At 54.5% G+C, this 19365-nt stretch overlaps 1 protein-coding gene across 1 annotated transcript; it reads right to left on the reverse strand.

Moving 5' to 3' along the window:
• Positions 1-546: 546 nt before the first annotated feature.
• ACCS (1-aminocyclopropane-1-carboxylate synthase homolog (inactive)) lies at positions 547-17858 on the reverse strand. The gene is made up of 16 exons (XM_080817499.1): positions 17485-17858; positions 16317-16607; positions 13934-13993; positions 11633-11703; positions 10522-10591; positions 9961-10027; positions 7936-8033; positions 7391-7468; positions 6551-6651; positions 5839-5928; positions 4323-4368; positions 4069-4210; positions 2188-2330; positions 1920-2073; positions 1687-1780; positions 547-1197 (listed from the first exon to the last, which is right to left on the reverse strand). The coding sequence occupies exons 2-16, from the start codon at positions 16605-16607 to the stop codon at positions 1182-1184; spliced, it is 1521 nt and encodes a 506-aa protein (XP_080673625.1). The 5' UTR covers positions 17485-17858; the 3' UTR covers positions 547-1181.
• Between the last annotated feature and the right edge of the window lie 1507 nt (positions 17859-19365).

Raw genomic sequence — 19365 nt, forward strand, 5'->3', positions numbered from 1 at the left:
CACAGGGTTCCTTCCTTGGGGGACCCTGAACCACAAGGGCAGCACTACAACAGAGGTTTTTATGGCCGTTCTTACTCTGGCCCGTAAAACCTGAAGGCTTCCCAGTGAGTCAACAAATCCCAGTAGCAGAGTTTCCTGGAAGTGGGAATAGAAAGGAGCGATAGCCAAAGGCACTGAACAGTAATTGAAGACGCTGACGGTGGCAACACAAAGCCTGGATCTCAGGACAGGAAAGGGTCAAAGCAGCCTTCCGGCCCCTGGTTTGGCAGGGTACAAACAGCACAGGATTCCAACCAAACCCACCCGACTTTGAATCCCGGCTCTGATGCGGTCTGGCTCTGTGACTCTGAGAATGTCATTCCAGCTCTCTGAGACTCCGTGGCCTCATCTCCCAAATGGAGGATAATAGTGTCAGCTTCCGTGGATTGTCAGAGTTAGAAATAATGCACAGAAATTACCAGCACGGTGCCTGGCACATGGAAGGTATTCCAGGAAAGGTGGGGAAGGAATGAATGGATGAAAGGCAGAAAGGCACAGGAAAGCGAATCCTGTATCAAATACTCTGGGTTGCAGAAAGTACACACGACGGCCACGACATTCTCTTAAAACAGAAGCGAGGAAAGAGACCGCTTTTCTACCCCAGAGAAGAGTCCTCCACACACAGCTTTAACGTTAGTCCAGAAAGCCCACTTGGGCTCCAAACTTAAGCTCCCCTGAGAATGGCTCAAGTGGCCCCTGGCCTGCTTAGGATGGAAGGGCCAGCCTGGGTTCAAGTCCAGCCCTATGCTCCCCCAGCAGTCATGGCTGGCTCACTCGGGTTTGACATAGTTGGTGAAGGCAGTTCCTTGCCAGGAAGGAGGAGGCAGAGCAGCTCTTCCTGATCGCCCCCCTGTGTCTTGTCTGTCGCCACCCAAGTGGAGGCCTGTCCCAGGTCCCAGGTGTCCTGGGGGCCCACACATCCTCCCTGGGGAGAACGATCGGAACATACAGAATTAACTCCTTCCTCCTGGGCCTTGGGAATGATCGCTCCCGTTTATTTCTTGGGTATGCTCTGTCTTCTATGCACTGTTCTTCCGACTTGTTTCCCAGCAACAAAGGACGAAAGACGGTGTCATCTAAGAAGGTACACGTTGTTTTCTTTTCACGTCCTCAGGGGGGCGAAGGCTTGTGGTCGGGAGCAGTCACGACTCCTCCATTCTGTAAATTATTCACAACACGGGGGAGATGAAGCATGAGAGACTGTGGACTCTGAGAAACAAACGGAGGGTTTTGGTGGGGGGGGGGATTGGGTGAGCCTAGTGGTGGGTATTAAGGAGGGCACGTACTACATGGAGCACTGGGTGTGGTACATAAACAATGAATCTGTGGTACATAAACAATGAATCAATAAACACTGAAAAAATAAAGTTTTTTTAAAAAATTACTCACAACAGAGGCTCCTAGTTTCTTCCAGTTCTGTTTAATAGAGGGGGAGGGGCCGAGGCACAGCACGGCTGGAGGAGTCTATCCCATCCCCTGAGGGGGGCCAGAAATGTTCTTCTTCGAGGGTGAGGTCACATTGGGTTCCCTCCTGACAAATGGCCCATCCGCCATGGGTCTTCACAGCCCCAGACGGCTCAGATTGGCGGTGGCTGCCAGGCCCTGCTGTCACCAGACCCTGCTGTCACCAGGCGATGACCAGCTCACCTGTGCTGACTCCTTGGCTCCTGGGTCTGACAGGAAGAGGGCTCTTCTGCCGCCCGGGATTTGCCCTCCAGCACCTGCCGGACCCTCTGCATCCCTGGGAAGGAGAAGGGACAGCCCCTTGGCACTGGCGGCTCGGTGGGCAGGACGGCCAAGCTGAGGCTGCTGGAGCCACAGGTGGGACGAGAAGCGGGAGGGCAGAGTGAAGGGTACGGCGAGGAGGGGAGGTCGCTTACCCAGGCGAAGCCGGTGGGCCTTGTCCGAGAAGACCAAGCGGAACCAGCCGGGCTCTTTACACTCAAAGGTCTGGCCACAGGACAGCAGCACCTTGTTGTCCAAAAAGCAGCGCCAAAGCAGCATTTCTGCCTTAAAGGTGGCCTCAGGCAGGAACTGGGAGGGTGGCAGGGGCTCAAGTGGGAGAGGAGACACCCCTGCCCCTCACCTGCCGGAGAGAGGCTTCAACTACTCTCCCCCACCGCACCCATGCAGCCCCACCTGTGTTACCTTCCTCAGGTCAACCCAGATGAAGAAGCCTGCCCCTCGGCTCAGGAAGGGGATGCCCAGGGCCCGGAGCTCTCCTGCCACATAGGCATGGGCAGCCTTGAGCCGGGCATGGTTCTCCGGTAAGTACACCTGGCTGATCCAGTCTGTTTGGGAGAAAAGAGAAGCCAACAAAGAAATCTCTCACCAACCCTCCACGCTGCCCCAAGAGTCTAAATGCTGACAAGAGAAAGGCCATGAGCTGCCAAGACCCTTTCTCCAGCTGGTGGTTGGGGGCCACGGGACTAGTCCATGTCCGGTAGAAAGCACTGGAAATCCAGGTAGCTGGCCTCACAGCTGCTAGTCCTGCAGACACAGGGTCCCCCGGGGTGCAGATCCTAATGGAAGGCCCACTCACACACAGATGCTTCCGAGCCCCGGAGGCTGCCGTTCAGATCCCAGCCTGGCCCCTGACAAGAGGTGGGGCCTGGGGCAACTTCACCTCCCCATCTTCAGCTTTTTATTAACTTTCTTTGGTGTCCCATTTGATGAGGGTTTTCAATTGTTTTTAAACGATTTGATTTTTTTTTTTTTTTTTTCTGAGAGCGAGAGAAAGCGAGAGCTATAGAGCAAGCATGCAGACGGGGCAAAGGGAACGGGAGACAGAGAATCTCAAGCAGGTTCCACACCCAGCGTGGAGCCCAACGCGGGGCTCGACCTCACAACCCTGAGATCCTGACCAGAGCGGCAACTAAGAGTTTGATGCTTAACTGACGGCTCCACCCAGGCACCCCACCCCCTTTTGATGAGTTTTAACACAGGTATACATCTGTGTGACCCACTGCCTGCAGGCAGGACACCCAACAGTTCCCTGGCCCCAAAGAGCACCCTCCTGCTGTTCATAGTCCCGACACTCCCCTGCCCGCCACAACCACTGGTCTGTCAGTTCTGTCACCCCGGTTTTGCCTTTTCTACAATGTCACAGAAGTGGAATCATACAGTCATGTCACCCTTGGAGACTGGTCTCCTTCACGCAGCACAATGCCCTTGAGCTTACTGTGTGCTGCCCTGGACCTCGCTGCAGAGCCCTATTCCATTGTACAGACGTGTCCCACTTTGTTCCCCCACAGAAGGATATTTGGAGTGATTGTGAACAAAGCAACTATAAATATTCACACGGTGGGTTTTGTGTGACCATGAGGAAGCAGCTAGGAGTGGGATTGTTGGGCCACGTGGTAAGTGTGGGTTTAACTCGGCAAGCAACTTGGCTCTCCGAAGTGGCCGCGCCACCTTCCGTGCCGCGAGCAGCGTGAGAGATCCTGCTGTTCCGCACCCTCACCAGCACGTGATGGGGTCACTATCGTTTTAAATTTTGGCTGTTCTAGCAGGTGTATAATCATTTCCACATCTATAAAATACCGGGGCAAAGGATAAGAAATGTCTGCACCCTAGGATTCTGGGAAATAAGGTGGTCCGATGAGAACATCTAGCAGGGCTCACTACAAGGTGGCAATTATAGATCCCCTTTGCTATCTAGACCCACTAGCTAAGATCCTCATAGGCAGAGATACTCCCATTATAACTGTTTTCCCTTTGTTGCTTCTACTTTCTCTTTTTTCAAGCGCTCACAGCTAATAATGATGAGTTCACGTTGACCAAGTGCCTATGATATGCCAGGTGCTATTCGAATTGACAAATCACACGAACTGAGGTTCGGGGAAGTGAAGTAGTGTGCCACATGGTCAGGAAGTGACGGAGTGGGCTATGAACCAGTCATGGCCCTGGGTTCTCGAACACCACCCAACATTCTTCTCATGCAAGAAGCACCCATGATCCCTGGCCCATTCCCAACTGACTATAACCTCTCCACCCCCCATTCTCAAATGACCAGGCCCAGGAATTCACCATGGTCCCGAAGCAGCTGTGCCATCTGGTACTGGACCAAACCACTGAGGCCATGATAGCGGCAGAGGGAAGCCACCGCAGTGGCCACGTCCCGGTTTTCTGTGTAGAGTGTGCCGAAGCGGAGCCCAGACATCCCGAAGTCCTACAGAGAAAGGCACCCTGGGCAGTGGCCAGCCCTCCACCAAGGAAGCTGGTTCCATCCACCTCTCTGCCCTCCCACTCCCCTGACACCCCCAAGACCAGCAGGAACCTACCTTGCTGGTCGCCCACATCACGTGGGTCCTCTGGGGGTCAGGCAGCCTGCAGAGAATATAGGTGGGGACAGAGAATACAGGTGGGAACAGAGGCTACGCAGATCCACAAAAGCTCATACACATTTGGATGAATTTGGATCTGGGTCCGTGTGAAGCCCTGGTTTCACCTCTTGAATCATCAATTCCTACACATCCTTTAGAGACAGGGTCAGCAAAATACAGCCTGCAGGCCAAACCCAGACCACAGCCTGTTTTTGTAAATAAAGCTTTATTGGAACACAGCCATGCTTTTTCATGTACATACTGTCTATAGCTGCTTTCGTGCCATATGGCAGAGTTGAGTGAGAGACCATAGGCCTGTAAAGCCTAAAATATTCGCCATCTGATCCAAAAATACTTTCTGATCCTTGATCCAAAGCTCAGCTCAAGTTCTACTTCCTCAAACAGACCTCCTCTGACCACCTCCCAGTAGACCGGGCCCACTGGGGACCCCAAGCAGATCCCCTCATGCCTCCCCAGACTTTTCCTTTTTAGCACTTATCAGAGCCACAATCAAATGACTGTGTATTCTGCCACTAAAATGTTTTTTTCTGGGGGAACCTGGCTGGCTCAGTCGGTTAAGCATCCAACTCTTGGTTGAGGCTTAGGTCATGATCTCACAGTCATGGGATTGAGCCCCACATCAGGCTCTGCCCTCAGCACGAGTCTGCTTAAGGCTCTCTCCCCCTCTCCCTCCTGCATGTGTAGAGTCTTTCATTTATTTCAACTAAATAAAATCTTCAAAATGTTTTTTCTGGCTAAAAATAAAAGTTCCGCTTGAGAGGGGCCTACGTCTTTCTCGGTCACTGTTATATCCCAGCACCAAGCAGGGTCTGGCACAGAGGAGGTGACAAGTCGTTAATTTTCTGCGCCTCACCGTCCTACTCCATAAACAAAGAGAAGTCACAACTGTGCACTTGGCAGAGCCCCATGAGGACCCGCTGAGAGAACTAATGGAAAGGACTTCACGGGGTCCAAAGTTCTGAACACATACCAGGAACTGTTAGAGTCTCTCAATGCCGCATGTATAGACTTTGCGGGTGATCTGGTCCAAGAGTCTCCAAAACTCTTTCAGCCCAGATTCTTGGTTCAGGCTAAATCTAACAAAAAAGCCCAAACAGCTAGAAGTGCTTGGCACACGGCTGGGGCTGCAGAAGGATGGGCGGAGTGAGTGAGCGAGCAAGTGGATGGATGGATGCAGCTGAAGCCACTCTGGAGATGAGCACACAGCACAGGAGGCCAGTTCCCACCCTCGCAGTCCCCCTACCCCCAGGAAGCCTACGGCCCAGGCCCTCCCTGGAGCTCTCAGAAACCCTGATGTAGCCCGGCCCTCCCATCTTCTCCTCACCGGGTCAGTGGGGTCAGATCAGTGGGATAGAAGGGAGCTGCCCTGGGACAGGTCACGTCATGTGGGCGGGGCCACCAGGGGCCAGGGGACCAGGGGCTGGCAGAGCCGGCTGTGGCGGGGCAGCCTCACCCTTCCAGGCTCAGGACGCTGCGGTAGGCCGCCGGCTTCTCGAACACGGACAGCATGTAGACCTCATCCACCATCACGTGCAGCTCATGCCTGGAGGGGCAGGGCCGGGGAGGAGACGGCTTGGTCTGCGGGCCAAATAGGCCCCCGCGGTGGGGAAGCAATGACTCAGAAACCCAGTGGACCATGGTCGGGCCCAGGGCTTCCAAACTGTGTTCCAGAAACACCTTCCCTGTGTCTACCGTTTCACACAGGAAGCTCCGCACGCAGATGATGGGCTTCTGAAGCACCGTGGGAGAGGCGAAGGCCTCGCAAAAGAAGGGCCCGACTGAGCGCAAACCAGTTTTGTACAGACAGACCCAGATTCGAGTCTGGCTCCACTCCTCCCTCGAGGGCTTGGCAACCTGGGGACAACCACCGCGCGATGACTAATAGGGTGACTGGGCAGACTGCATGAGATATAGCACGTGAAGAGCTTAGCGGGGCACCTGGTCCCTGGGGGGTACAATGCAGGACAGCTGTTGTCCTAGAAATAAAGAGGGAGAGAGAGCCCTAGCATGCCACAAACCCCGCCCCCCCACCCCAGCGCTGGGGAAGGGCAAAAGTGGGTGGGGGCCCACAGCGGAGTGAACAGGGTAGAAGAGTCCATACCAAAGCCCGCGCCCGTAGCCTGATCTGCCAGGATGTTTTGTGGGGTGGCTGCGGGGTGCCTCACCTCTTGGCAAATTCCAGGTAGTCCCGCAGCTCTCCTGGGGAATAGATGTCACCCAGAGGGTTGTGGGGGTTGATGAGGATGAGACCTTTGACCTTCACACCCTGAAAGCACCAGTGGGGCAGGAAACACTCAGCTCCTCCCGAAGGCCAGAGCCACACGCTCCCACTGAATGGGGCCGGCGGCTGGGCGGGATCCCGGGGGGATGGGATGGGAATGTGTTCGGGACCCAGCATGAAGCAGGTGAGGGCAGAGAATTACGTATCTGCAGCAGATATCATACGTGCAAACATGTCAGCCAGGAAAGAAAACAGAGGCAGAGAACAAAGCCCAGAGGCAAGAGGCCCAAATGCCAGGGAAGGCTGCCTCTGTTGGCAGAACAATGGGCGGGTGTTTGCACTTTCAGAATTCCTACAGGAGGCATGTGTGACCAGATCGGCCACAGACTGGAAAGGAACCACGGGAGGAGTACCCCTCATCTCTGTCTTTCTTCAGAAGGTCCCCTCAAAGGGGGACGCGACAGGGGAATCATGTCCTCGGATCACCAGGGAGACTGCTGAACGGCACACCACTAAGCTCCACCCTCGACCCCCTGACCAAAGTCAGTTGGAGCGGGGGTAAGGGTGTTCATCGAGTTCCCACGGGTCTCAGAATCTTTCTCTAGTGGTAAGACCCTCCACTGGTAGGCCCTGATGGACCCCCAGAATGGTTCCCTGGGGCCATCTGACACCCCAACCCACCATGGAGTGCCAACCCCACACCCAGGATGAGATCAGCCACCGGAAGTCTGTGCCCTGCCCAGACGCACCCCTCCCAGCCTTGGGTTTGATTTGACCCCCAGACCTCAGAATTGGCTCTCTGCAAGGCCATCTCCAGCTTCTCCGCAGTGAGCTGGAAGGGACGTGTGTCCAGCCCAGTGACCTGGAAAAAGAGGGAGAAAAGCCACTGGCCCAATTCAGTGATTCCCCCAAATGTGAGCTTCTGGGGCCTCTCCTAACAGTCATCTCTAGCCTCCTTGAAACAGTCTCTGAGAAAACCCCGGCAGGGTCACTCCCCTCATTGCCGGCCATGCCATCACATCAGGGACACCTCAGCACTCTCACTCGGGAAGAGGCCCCAGAGACCCTCTGATTGGGGTCTAAGAAGTTACATGCTGAGGTCTGCTCTGACCCCTCCTTACCCCACCATTTTGATGGAGTCTCCTTGCAGCTGCCCTTGGCTTCTACGCTGACCCAGAGATCTCAGAGCCGGGACCTGGGGAGCCCCAGGGGAGCCCAGGTATGAACCGCCATGGGCAACAGAGGGCTCTACCCTCCTTGCAGCTGTGACCCCGGCATGGACTCCCTCCCATGTCTGCCCTCAAACTCGCAGAGAGGAAGAACTCTTACCTCACTGTCCAGATAGACACACACCAGCCGGACGTTGCCATAGAGATAGACGTGCTGTGTGATGGCCCCATAGTAAGGCGCAGGGATCAGGAACGCCTCTGAGGGTAGGAATGGTTCAGCGCCTGTAATCCTCCAACCAGATCACCCCAGTCCCCCATCACCCACAGGCTCCACTCCGCCTCCCCAGCCTTCCATGTCCTTGGGGGAACACCAGGGGTGCACTCCATCTCTCAACTCCCAAGCTCTAATGCCTGGATCCACTGAGATGAGCCCCTTCTCTGATCATCAGTAGCTGACATTTACTGAACACTTACTACATGCTGGAAACTGGACAAAACACGTATTTGTGTGTTATCTCATTTGGTCCTCACAGTAGCTCTGTGATGTCAGTACTCCTGTCACCCTCACTTTACCGATGAGGACACTTGAACCTCAGAGGGTCCCTCTGAAGCACCCCACGTGCTGGCTCACTCCAAGGACAGACCAGGATCCAGGGAGTTGAAGCTGCGGGGTGATCTGGGCTCAACAGATGGACAAACGGGACAGCAGGCAGAACTGCCCAGAGAGAGTGTTCAGGACGAGCAGGTTCTCCCTCCCTGGGGACATTCAAACATAAGGCTGAGGCCATCTGGTGGGGAAGCACGTCATGTGGAACATTCTAGCTGTGAATGGGGGAGGGCTGATGATCTCCAAGGTCTACCCTGAGGCAGAGGCAGGCATCCCTCCAGTTCTGAAGGGGATTGCGCGGGCAAGCCGCCCTCCCTTCCCCCAGCCCACCCCACTCACAGCTCTGGAAGGGGCAGCTTTGTCCTACATGTTCCCCAGCCCAGGCATGGGGAGTGGACCAGAGGGAAACGAGGGACCCGAGGGAGCCAAGGCACTGGCTGGCCAGAAACCCGGCGCAGGCCCTCTCTCATGACTTGCTCCAGGAAGCACAGACGCCCATGAGGTGAGCACGTACACCTGAGCAGAAAGGTCATGAGCGGGTGGAGTTGAGGAAGGTCCAGAGAAAGGTTTGCAGATACAGAGGAGAAGAGGAGGGAACTGCCTACCCCCTGTGAGAGGTGGAGAGTGTGACACTGACCCTGTTCTTGGCTGTTCGAGAACGGGTAGGATATCGCCTATCCTATCCTTGCGATGAATCTTTTTCTTATGGTTCAAATCCTGGGTCCTATCTCTGTGTGTGAATTTGACAAGTCACGTAAGCCCCTGTGCCCTAATGTCCTCATCTGGGACATGGGGACGGCACAGAACCCACCTCAGAGGCAAGAAGTGAGGATTAAACGGGCCTATGTGTAAAGCCTTAGGCCGTGCCCGCAACATAACACGTGGTCAGTAACTATCACCCAGAATCCCTGTTAGCGAAGCTGGCATCAGCGGGCCTCTGTTCTGGTGACAATGAGCCCTGACCGGGACCTGCTCTCAGTCCCACTATGGCTCCTGAGGGACGCTGCTGGCTGCCTACTCACCAGCCATTCCAATTTTCTGGCTAAGAGAGCACCAGATTTCCCAGGAATGACCAGCAATAAGTCTGAGGAAGCAAGGCCTTCCCCCAGCCCCTGGGGAGGAACCACGTTTGGTTGAAGTCAACCAAACTTATCCTGTCTGCCTGGGGCTGCTCTGGGAATGGGTTTGTGCAGCGGTTCTGGCCACTAAGACATAAGGGGGTCTCCACTGGGACTTTCTTTGGGAAAGAGTACCTCCCCTGCCCCCTCCCAATAAAACAAAGACACAGGCAAGGCACAACCTTTCCCCTTCCTCCCTGCTTTAGGACCCACTGACAGCCAGCACATGAAAGGAAAAACCAAGGTCATCACAGAGACAAGCCCCGAACCCCGGCATCATGTTAACCTCCTCCAAAACTGTGGACAACTGGGTATCTCGTCATGCCACTCGTTAAGCCCCCTGCAGCCTCGTAGTCGGCTATGGCCAAAGGTGTTCTGACACAGGCCACAAAGACAGGCAACTGTGAGCACTGCAGGCACAGGGCAGCCCCCAAAGCTGAGCAGGCCATGGGTCACTTACCTCCTGCCTCACACAGCACGGTGGCCAGAGCAGAGAAGAGAGAGGCACAGCCATTCAGGACAACCACCTATGGGTGACACATCCACGTGACAAAGGTGAGTATCTCTCCAGGCGGGAGCAGGGACCTACAGCTGTACCCAGGCTAGCAGGGAGGGGGGGCCGGGTCTCAACTTGGTGCCCTCTGTGGCTCGGTCACAGCAAAGCCACCAGAGGAAGTCAAAGGCCTCTCCTGACTGACAGCCAAGAGCCTGTGTTGCTTATCCTTTGGACCCTGCTCTGGATCAACAGAACGAGAAGAGGGAGCTGGTCACTCAGAGAGTCTTGCCCGAAGGTACGGAGGCAAGGAGGGAGCACTGAACAAACTGGAGCAGAAACTGTAACCAAATTACATACTCAATATCTAGGATGAGCAAGACAAAGGGCAGGGGTGCTCCTAATTCCACCTGGAAACAGCCCAAAACCGAGCGGAAGGCAGATCCCAAGCCCACCCTACCCCTGCCCAGTCGAGAGCTGGGGGAGGTGGGTAGAAGAACAGGGAGAGCAGAGGAGGGGGCGACTCACATTGTCTGGTTTAAGGGGGTCAGGGCTCTTGCAGTAGAAAGACAGGAATCTGGCCACTTCCTCCCGGAGGCTAAGGATCAGACCAAGAGACGGGCAGTGTTTGCCAGAGGATCCCCAACCCACAGTCCATCCCAGAGCTCCCCCAGTGAATCTGCACACAGAGGCCATCACCTTTCTCTGATTTCCCACACAGGCAGCGGGATCGGCGTGGCCTCCACGTCGCAGGGCCTACCAGCCCCCTGCCCCATCACTACCCACACAGGGACACTTGCATTCTCTGTAGTTCTAGGACACCCAACCCACCTAATCCACAGGCCTCAGGGATATGAAAAGTAACACTCCACCTACACACAGATCTAGCTAGTAACAGTAATGCTATCATAACGGTAACTATCATCAGAGTCACGGTTGGACCATTTGCATCATGCAGGAGTTACGTGGGGAATTTTACTCATTTAATCTTTATAACACTCCTATGATGCTGTTATTATTCCCATTTTACAGACAAAGAAACTGAGGCTTGAAGGAGATAAGCCACTTGCTGGTAAGTGGCAGAGCCCACACTCAAGGCCACGGGCTGTCTCCAGGGCCCACCATCCTCATTACCTAGGAACGAACGCTTTGGAACCCAGTCCTGCTTGGCCACGAAGCCCCTGGAACAGCAGCTGCCCCCAGCAAGTGCTCACTAAGTACCAGCAGCCCCCGGAGCTGGCCCTGCTTCCTCTAAAACTACTGGGAGAGCAGGGAGAAGGGCTCCACGCCTGAAGGCCCTCCGCCTGCCCCAGACCCACGAAAGCAAGAGAGGGAGCTCCCAAGCTGTGGTGAGACCCGCAGAGGTCCTAGTACACCACAGACACTCTGGGAAACCCCATGATCGCCAGACCTCCAGGATGGCCCTCGGCCCAAGGCAGGCTTTCTCCACCTGCCATAGTCACATCCGGGGCGGGATAATTCTTTGTTGTGGGGGCTGGCCACTACCCAGTAAATGCCGGAAGAGCCCCTTCCCAGCTGGGATAAGCAGAAGTGTCTCCAGATGTCCTAGATGTCCTATGTCTCCTGGGAGCAAGACCACCCCCGGGCTGGGATCCACCGGCCCACAGCAGCTACTTACAACAGATGTCCCCTCCAGTCGGGGTACTGCAGCAGGGACGGCTCCACCCGCAGCATGTCACTCTGACTCAGCTGGGGACAGAGGGAAGGGCGGGGCTGAGCGCCATACACCCTCGTGGTGACCGCCGGCGTTTCCACCCACATCCACACGGCCCCCACCACGAAAGCCTGGGCTTGGTCTGCTCATCAGAGAAACGAGGGGAGAGGCAGCACGGGCACAGCCTTCTCCTGCCCATTTTGCAGAGGAGGAAACCGAGGCTCCAGAAAGTGAGGTGACTCAGCCAAGGTCACGGAGCTAACAAGTGGCAGAGCCGAGAAAAAACCCAGAAGGTCTGACTCCTAATCCAGTGCTCTTTTTACAATACTACCATCTAAAAAACCCAGAGGAGTGGGGGCACCTGGGTGGCTCAGTCGGTTAAGCAACTGACTCTTGATTTCCACTTGCGTCATGATCTCAGGGTTGTGAGATCGAGCCCCATGTTGGGCTCCCTGCTCAGCCAGGAGTCTGCTTAAGATTCTCTCTCTCTGCCTCTGCCCCTAACCATGTTTGCGTGTGTGCATGCTCTCTCTCAAATAAATAAAGAAATATTTTGAATAAATAAATACATAAATAACCCAGAGGGATGGATTGGTAGAGGCAGTGATAGGAGACCATGCTACTCAGCTGCTCCCTGGGGTGACAGAAGGGGTCCCAGAAGGGGTGCCATCCCCTCGGTGTTGGCTCCAACTTCTAGAGGGACTCGGGCCATTGTGTTCCCACAGGCTCAGCTCAACTTTATGCTTTGGAAAGTGTGGCCGTTTCTACACCATCCCCACCCTGACCAGGCGCTGGGTTAGTAACTCCCAGGGCATCACAGACACAATGTCAAGGGAACTCAGAAGTCTTAGGGAGTGGACCAAAAGAAGAAGGGCAGTCAGCCACTTGTATAAGACTCCCACCCTTCCTGTCTGTCCTGCCACCCGGAGAGCTGCACCGTTCGGTGGGAAGGCCATGAGCCACGTGAGCTCCCCGAGCACCTGGAATGCAGCTGGTCTGAACTGAGACCCACTGGATTTGAAAGACGTGATATGAAAACAGTATGTAACATATCTTAATTTTTTAGATTGATTACATGTTGAAATGGTCCTATTTTCAATATATTGAGCTAAATAAAATACATTAATTACTAAGATGAATTTACCAGTTTCTTTTTACTTATCTAATAGAAAACTTTAAATTATATACATGGCTCACATTTTACTTCTGTTGGACAGTGCAACAGGGAACTGGCTGGATGGGACATGCATCTTGACCCCCTTCCTACACCCCTCTCCCCTTGGGTCTTGAATTTGTCACCCTCAGAAATAAGTTCCTTTGGGCTGTGCGTCGCTCTCTCTACAATCCCAAACCTTGAGTCTGTGGCCTTGAGAAATCAGGCATTTTCAGTGGTTTGCTAGAAATGGCTCGGACCAGCTCAAGAAATCTGCTTATTACATTTCCAGGAATTTTACATGCTGTGTTTAAAAAAACAGGCATTAAAAAAATTAAATTATGTCAATGTATAAATAAGTAAATTGCATTAAAAACAAACGCAGTAACTAAAATATCACTGCTTCTGATTACGTTACTGCATTTTGTTTAGATTTTATTTATTTCTCAGAGAAAGAGAGCATATGCACAAGCAGGGAGAGCGGCAGGCAGAGGGAGAAGCCGGCTCCCCGCTGAGCAGGGAGCCCAATGCAGGACTCAACCCCAGGACCCTGGGATCAGGACCTGAGCAGAGGGCAGACGCTTAACCGACTGAGCCACCCAGGCGTCCCCATGTTACTACATGTTTACGTGTGTTCTTGAGGTTATTTTCGTCTTTGCGTCTGCATGGTGGGGACACTACAAATCTTTTTCCAAATCTGTGTGCAAGGACGTCACATCCGTGGCTTGAAATCAGCTGGGAGAATTTATACAATGAGAATTGGCAAAATCTACAAATCAGAGTCCTCCCTACCCCAGAGGCAGTTGTTAAATGCTGACCACACCCCACTGAGTGTCCCCTCACCACCGCCACCCCAATGGGAGAGCAGGACCCAGTCAGCAGGAGGGACTGAGTATGGGAAGACGTGAAGCAGGACCAGAATAGGGAAGTGACCGGCCCAGGATCACAGAGGAAGTCGTCCCTGAGGCAGATCCGGAACCGGGGTGAGCTGACTCTTGGGCCAGGGCTGTGGAGGCAAGGGGCAGACACTGGCTGGGGAAGCCTTCCAGGAATTCCAAGAGCAGACGGGCCCTGGGAGCTGCCGATGCCTCCCAGACATGTACAGGACTTACCCGCGTGGAGAGCAGATCAAAGCAGAGTTTGTTTTCACTGGTGCCCAAATTAATGACGCCCTGGAGAGAGAGACACGGAGGCAGAGTGAGCATAGCCAAGCGGTCCCAAAGGGAAGGCCTGAAATGCACACGGAGGCAGAAAAGCAAAGCGGGAATGATTGCACCCTCCCAAACCCCCTTCCTTAGCCTTGTAGAGCCCCACCTCCTCGCAGCAACCTGGTGCCATCTTCCCATTTCTAAAGCTCGGTTCAAATGCCATCTCCTCCAGGAAACCTCCCCAGGACCCCAGCTAGAAAGGATCTTTCCTTCTTCTGGAACACAAAACTCATGATCTGTCCCCCTGTAGAGCACTGCTCACTCTCTGCCTCCAGGTCACAAGGACAGAAGGACATGTTTTATGTCCCCCACTGGATGGGAAGGTCCCCAAAGGGGATGCATGCCCAAGAAACCACCACTTAGTAGGACCCGATACATGTTTGTGGTACAAAACAAGGTACAAAGTAAAGCAGAGCTCTGGGAGGACCAGGAACAAGGATACATGCGGAGCAGGAAGGGCTCTGGGGCTGGTAGAAATGTCCCGTGGGAGACTGTGTGCAACCACACACCACCTTGATCCCACCCTACAAAGTACCCACTCACAGCAGCGGGAGCGGGGAAGGCACAACTCAAGCCGCCCGTAGAGTCCCCAGAGAGACTCACGCTCTCTAACCCCTGACCCCTGAGGTATCGGGGCGATGAAGAAGGAGGCAGGATGTGGAAGCCAAGTTTGAATGAGCCAATGTTCTGACCAATAAAAGGCAGGGCTCCTTCACTCTCTGAGGAACAGAACAGTAGGCTCCTGTGCTCACAGCTAATCTGTCCACAAATCCTGTCGCTTCTACTTTCGAAATATGTGTTCAGGGGTGCCTGGGTGGCTCAGTGGGTTAAAGCCTCTGCCTTCGGCTCAGGTCGTGATCCTAGGGCCCTGGGATCGAGCCCCGCATTAGGCTCTCTGCTCAGCAGGGAACCTGCTCCCCACCCCCCACCCCCACTGCCTCTCTGCCTACTTGTGATCTCTGTCTGTCAAATAAATAAATAAAATCTTTAAAAAAAAAGGAAAAGAAAAGAAATATGTGTACAGCCCAACCTCATCTCACCTCCACGGCTAAGACCCCTGTCGAGTTGCCAGAGCTTCCTGTCTCCCTTCTTGCGATGGCTTCCCTCCTTCCTTGCCGGCCTGCACTCACCCTGACCTCCACACAGCAGCCTAAGCCCCAGGCCTCTTCTGAAAGCCAAAATCAGATCATACTGCTCCTCCTCCCGACTCCTTCCACCGTGCTGTGTCCCAAACCAGAAGCCTGTCCGCATCCCATGATGCCCCACAGTCTCCATCTCCAGGCCACCGCCTGATCTTTCTGACCTCGTCCCCTGCCAGTCGTGGGGCTTCACTCCAGCCGTCATGGCCCCTGTGCCGTCCCTTAAACTCATCAAGCACAGATTCACCCTGGACCCTTCGCACCGGCTGTTCCCTCCGTCTGGGACCTTCCCCGCCCCAGGTATCTGCAGGGCTCGCTGGGATAGGCAGCCTCCAAGATGGCTCCCAGGGAGCGATCCCCACCTCCTGGTATCCACACCCTTGTGTAATCCCTCCCCCGTGAGTGTGGGTGGGACCTACTGACCCACTTCTGACCAACAAGATATGCAGATGGGACATCTTGCAAGAATAGGTTATAAAGCCCCTGGCTTCCATCCTGGGTACTCATGGTGTCTCCTTCTCTCTCGGAGCGCCTGCCCTGGGAAGCCAGCTGCCATGTCACGAGGCAGTCCTGTGGAGATTCCCATGTGACGAGGGACTGGAGCCTTCTGACATGCATGCCAACGAGCCTGGAAGCGATCCTCTCCCCCGCCCCACCCCCCCACATCAAGCCTAAGATGAGACCACAACCATGGCTTCAATGCAGGTTCACAGAAGATTCTGAGCCTGAGACACCCACCCAGAGCCTGAACCCCAGAAATTATGAAATGTGTCTGTTAAGCTGCTGAAATCTGAAGTAGTTTGTTACACAGCAACAGGTAACTAATATAATCCTTTGCTTCCCTCAGGTCTCCACTCGAATTGTCACCTCAGGAAAGTGGCCCTCTGTGACCACCTTACATAAAACATCATTCTCTATCCTCTTCACTCTGCTTTATTTTCTCTATAGCACTTTTTTTTTTTTTTTTTTTTTTTTTTTGCGGTCTGTTCCCCATCTGCCTCCCCTTCTAGAACAAAGACTCCACAAAGGCAGGAACTTTGCTTTTGCTCACGGCTGCAACCCCAGCATCTAGAACTTCTTGGTCAAGGTAGAGCATCCCACCCTGCAGTCTTCCCTTGGGCTCCAGTGGGCACAGGGGTCTCACTCACACTGGGGTTCTTATCCTCATCATACTCGTCCATGTGGTAGGTCCTGTAGCCCTCCTCTGCCGAGTCCCAGAACCACTTAATGACTCTTCCTCTAGAGGACAGGCAGGAGCTGTCTGAGGATAACATGGCAGTGGGACCGCTCGCTCCACAGTACTCTGGCAGCTTCTGGTCTGGTTTTCTGGAGCATTCTCTTTCCAGATCATCCCCATGGTTACTGTCCAGATCCTGGGTGGAGGTTGGGCCCCGGCAGGTGGCAGGTGCCCTGGATTCCTTCTGAGGCAGAGTGAACATCTGCAAAAGGACAAAAGTATTCAGGTCCCAAATTCAGCATTCAGAAAAGAAGGGCATTCACAGCGGCAGAACTGAACTGGGAGTCCAGAGGTCCTTCCCATTCTTGGCTCCCCCTTCCCTTATATTTATATATTCACCATTTCCTATGTCCCTTACTAGTTGTAACCGTATGTGCAACGGCTTCAGCAAGTAAATTCTATTCGGGGCCAGGGGCTGGGCTTGCTACTTTTATATGGGGTAACATATAGCTGCTCTCCCTTGTTTTACATTTATGGGACTTTTTCATTCTGCAGCCTACAGAGTCACCAGAGTTCTTTTTCCATTCTTGCTGACCTCAATATCAAAACACCAGGGGAAAACGTTCTCACTTAAGTCGAAAGAGCCCGGAGTCCCATGGGTCTTGTGGTGATTGCTGTCAACAGGGCTAAAGGGCCCGAGATTACTTGGTGATCGAGGGAGGGGTGGGGGACCAAGAGGAGGACGACTGAGGGTCTCCCAAGGGCAGGCACCCCGCAGAGCTCCAGGGCCCGGCAAAGCACAGGTGCCAGGAGAGGGTGGTCTCCTCCTGCCCGCGGCTGTGAGCTCCTTGGCTTTCCAAGCCAGCTTCGCCATCTGCGGAGGCGTGTAAAACCGCAGGGCAGCAGGGAGGCTGTGAACGGATGAGTTACCTAGAACTAATCCCGGCTCGTGGCTCAAGTTCGGTAAAATATGTTATCATCGCTCCTCGCCGAGTTCCGGGTCGGTCCGGAGGCAAGCCCGCACACCCAGTGCCGGGGTACAGCCAACGGCCCCGACCCCCGGGGCGCCCCCGCGGGTAAACACGTCTCCCCGAAGCACCCCTCCCCCGGTCCACGTGGCGGGCTCTCCCCGCGCTCACCTCGCTCCCCACCCCGGACAGCGCGGGCCAGCGGCCGGGCAGCGTGGCGGGAGCGACCCCGGGGCTGGAGCACAGGGCCCGGGTTCCAGCCGCAGCGCCGCGGGGACCTCGGAGTTGCGCGGAGGAAGGCCGAGCCTCGGCGGGCGGCTGAGCCTCGCGAGACGAGACGTCTGAGGTTCGGGGACGAGGAGAGGAAGTACGCGCGGGGTCGGAGACTGCAGGACGCAAACGGCGACTCCTGCAAGCGATCCCCGAGCCCGCGCCGAGGGAGGCCCCGCTCCGCTGCCCGGCGAAGCGCGATCGCAGCCCCGGGCCGCGCGGGGGAGGAAGCGCCGGCGCTGGGGAATCGGGCACCCGGGTCGCTTCCGCCGCCCGGACCCGCCCTCCGGCCTCCCGGACGCCCAGGCGTGACCCGCGTGCTGCAGGGTTCCCTGACCCTCCGGGGGGCCGGACCCCCCTCCCCCAACGCCTTCGCCCCCACCCTTCCCGGTGCCGAACCCGGCCCGCGCACAGCAGAAGCCGAGAAGACCACCGTGGGGAAGAGTCAGCCCGCGGTTCCTGGTCTCCCGGGCTGGCAGGTGGGGACGCCTCCCTCTGCCTCCCAGGCCTCAGTTTCCCGGTTTGGAAGCAGTTAGAGTCTCGGAGGTTACTTGGCAAACGTATGCCTGCTTGCACCCATGGAGAAGCCTTTCCGGGTTAAAGCGAGGGCATCCTTAAAACATCCTTCCCCTGTGAGAGTTTTTACACTGGCGTTTGAAATTCCCCTCCTTTCGCTCGCTGGGACCTTTGTTGAACTCTTCCACTGACCCCTACACGTCCTGGGGCATGGGCAGTGAGTTAGGCTACCCAGGCCCCAGCCTGCGCAGGAAAATAAGAGGGATCCCTCAGTGCAAGTATGGCTGGGAACCGCTCCACTTCTTCTCTTCTCTTTGGCCTTGCCAGGAACATTGTGACCTTAAGCAGCTCTCATGACTTTGTTGGTCCCCTGTGCGATGTTCTGTAAAACAAGCCAGTTCTCTCCCTTTAAGTCATACTCTATTTAACTCTGATAAGTACTCTTACCGAATGCCTATCTTGTGCCAGATCTCTGCAAAGTGCTGGGATAGGGTGATAAGCAAAACAAACAGTGGACCAGTGGTTGATTGGGAAGGCAGATGTACAAGTGGGAGGACTATTAAGAAAGATGGGGCACCTGGGTGGGTTAAACCTCTGCTTTCGGCTCAGGTCATGATCCCAGGGTCCTGGGATCGAGCCCCGCATCAGGTCTCTGCTCTGCAGGGAGCCTGCTTCCTCCTCTCTCTCTCTGCCTGCCTCTCTGCCTACTTGTGATCTTTGTCTGTTGAATAAATAAATAAAATCTTTAAAAATAAAAAATAATAAAAAAAGAAAGATTACCGGTGCCATGGAAGCAAGCAGCTGGGAGATCCACCCCCAACCCCAAAAACATGCGTTGGCCCCACATGGGAAGTCCTACAGACAATTGCTAGAAACTCAGGAAATGATGGTGGAGCTCAGAAGGGTAAGTCCTAGTTAGCTCGCGAGAGGGTGGATTGTTGGAAACAAGGGCACCTTTGATAGGGGAAGGTCAGGGTCAGCCTGGAACATTAACATTCTCAGGAATTGAACTTAAATGGATACATTTTCTTGAAAGTAGCAAGTTGCCAAAACTGACCACAAGCAACAGGAAATGGGAATCACCCAATATCTACAGAAATTAAGTTCATGAGTAAAAACCTTCCCATAAAGAAAATTCCATACGGATGGCCTTATAAGTGAATTTTACCAAACATTTAACATATTTTTAAAAAATTAACTTGACATAAACTTTCAGAAAATGGAGGAACGAAGATTGACAACACATTTATGAGGTCAGTATTACTC

Source organism: Martes martes (assembly GCF_963455335.1).
Source record: "Martes martes genome assembly, chromosome: 10".
NCBI lineage: Eukaryota > Metazoa > Chordata > Mammalia > Carnivora > Mustelidae > Martes > Martes martes.

Bases quoted from the DNA above. Each gene is read 5' to 3' on its own strand.
- ACCS (XM_080817499.1), bottom strand. From the start codon at position 16,607: ATGTTCACTCTGCCTCAGAAGGAATCCAGGGCACCTGCCACCTGCCGG. The intron at 8,034-9,960 runs GTAAGTGACCCA...TCCTACCCTCAG, and splicing joins CGTGCTGTGTGAGGCAGGAG to AGGCGTTCCTGATCCCTGCG. The intron at 7,469-7,935 runs GTAAGAGTTCTT...CTCTTTTTCCAG, and splicing joins GTGTCTATCTGGACAGTGAG to GTCACTGGGCTGGACACACG.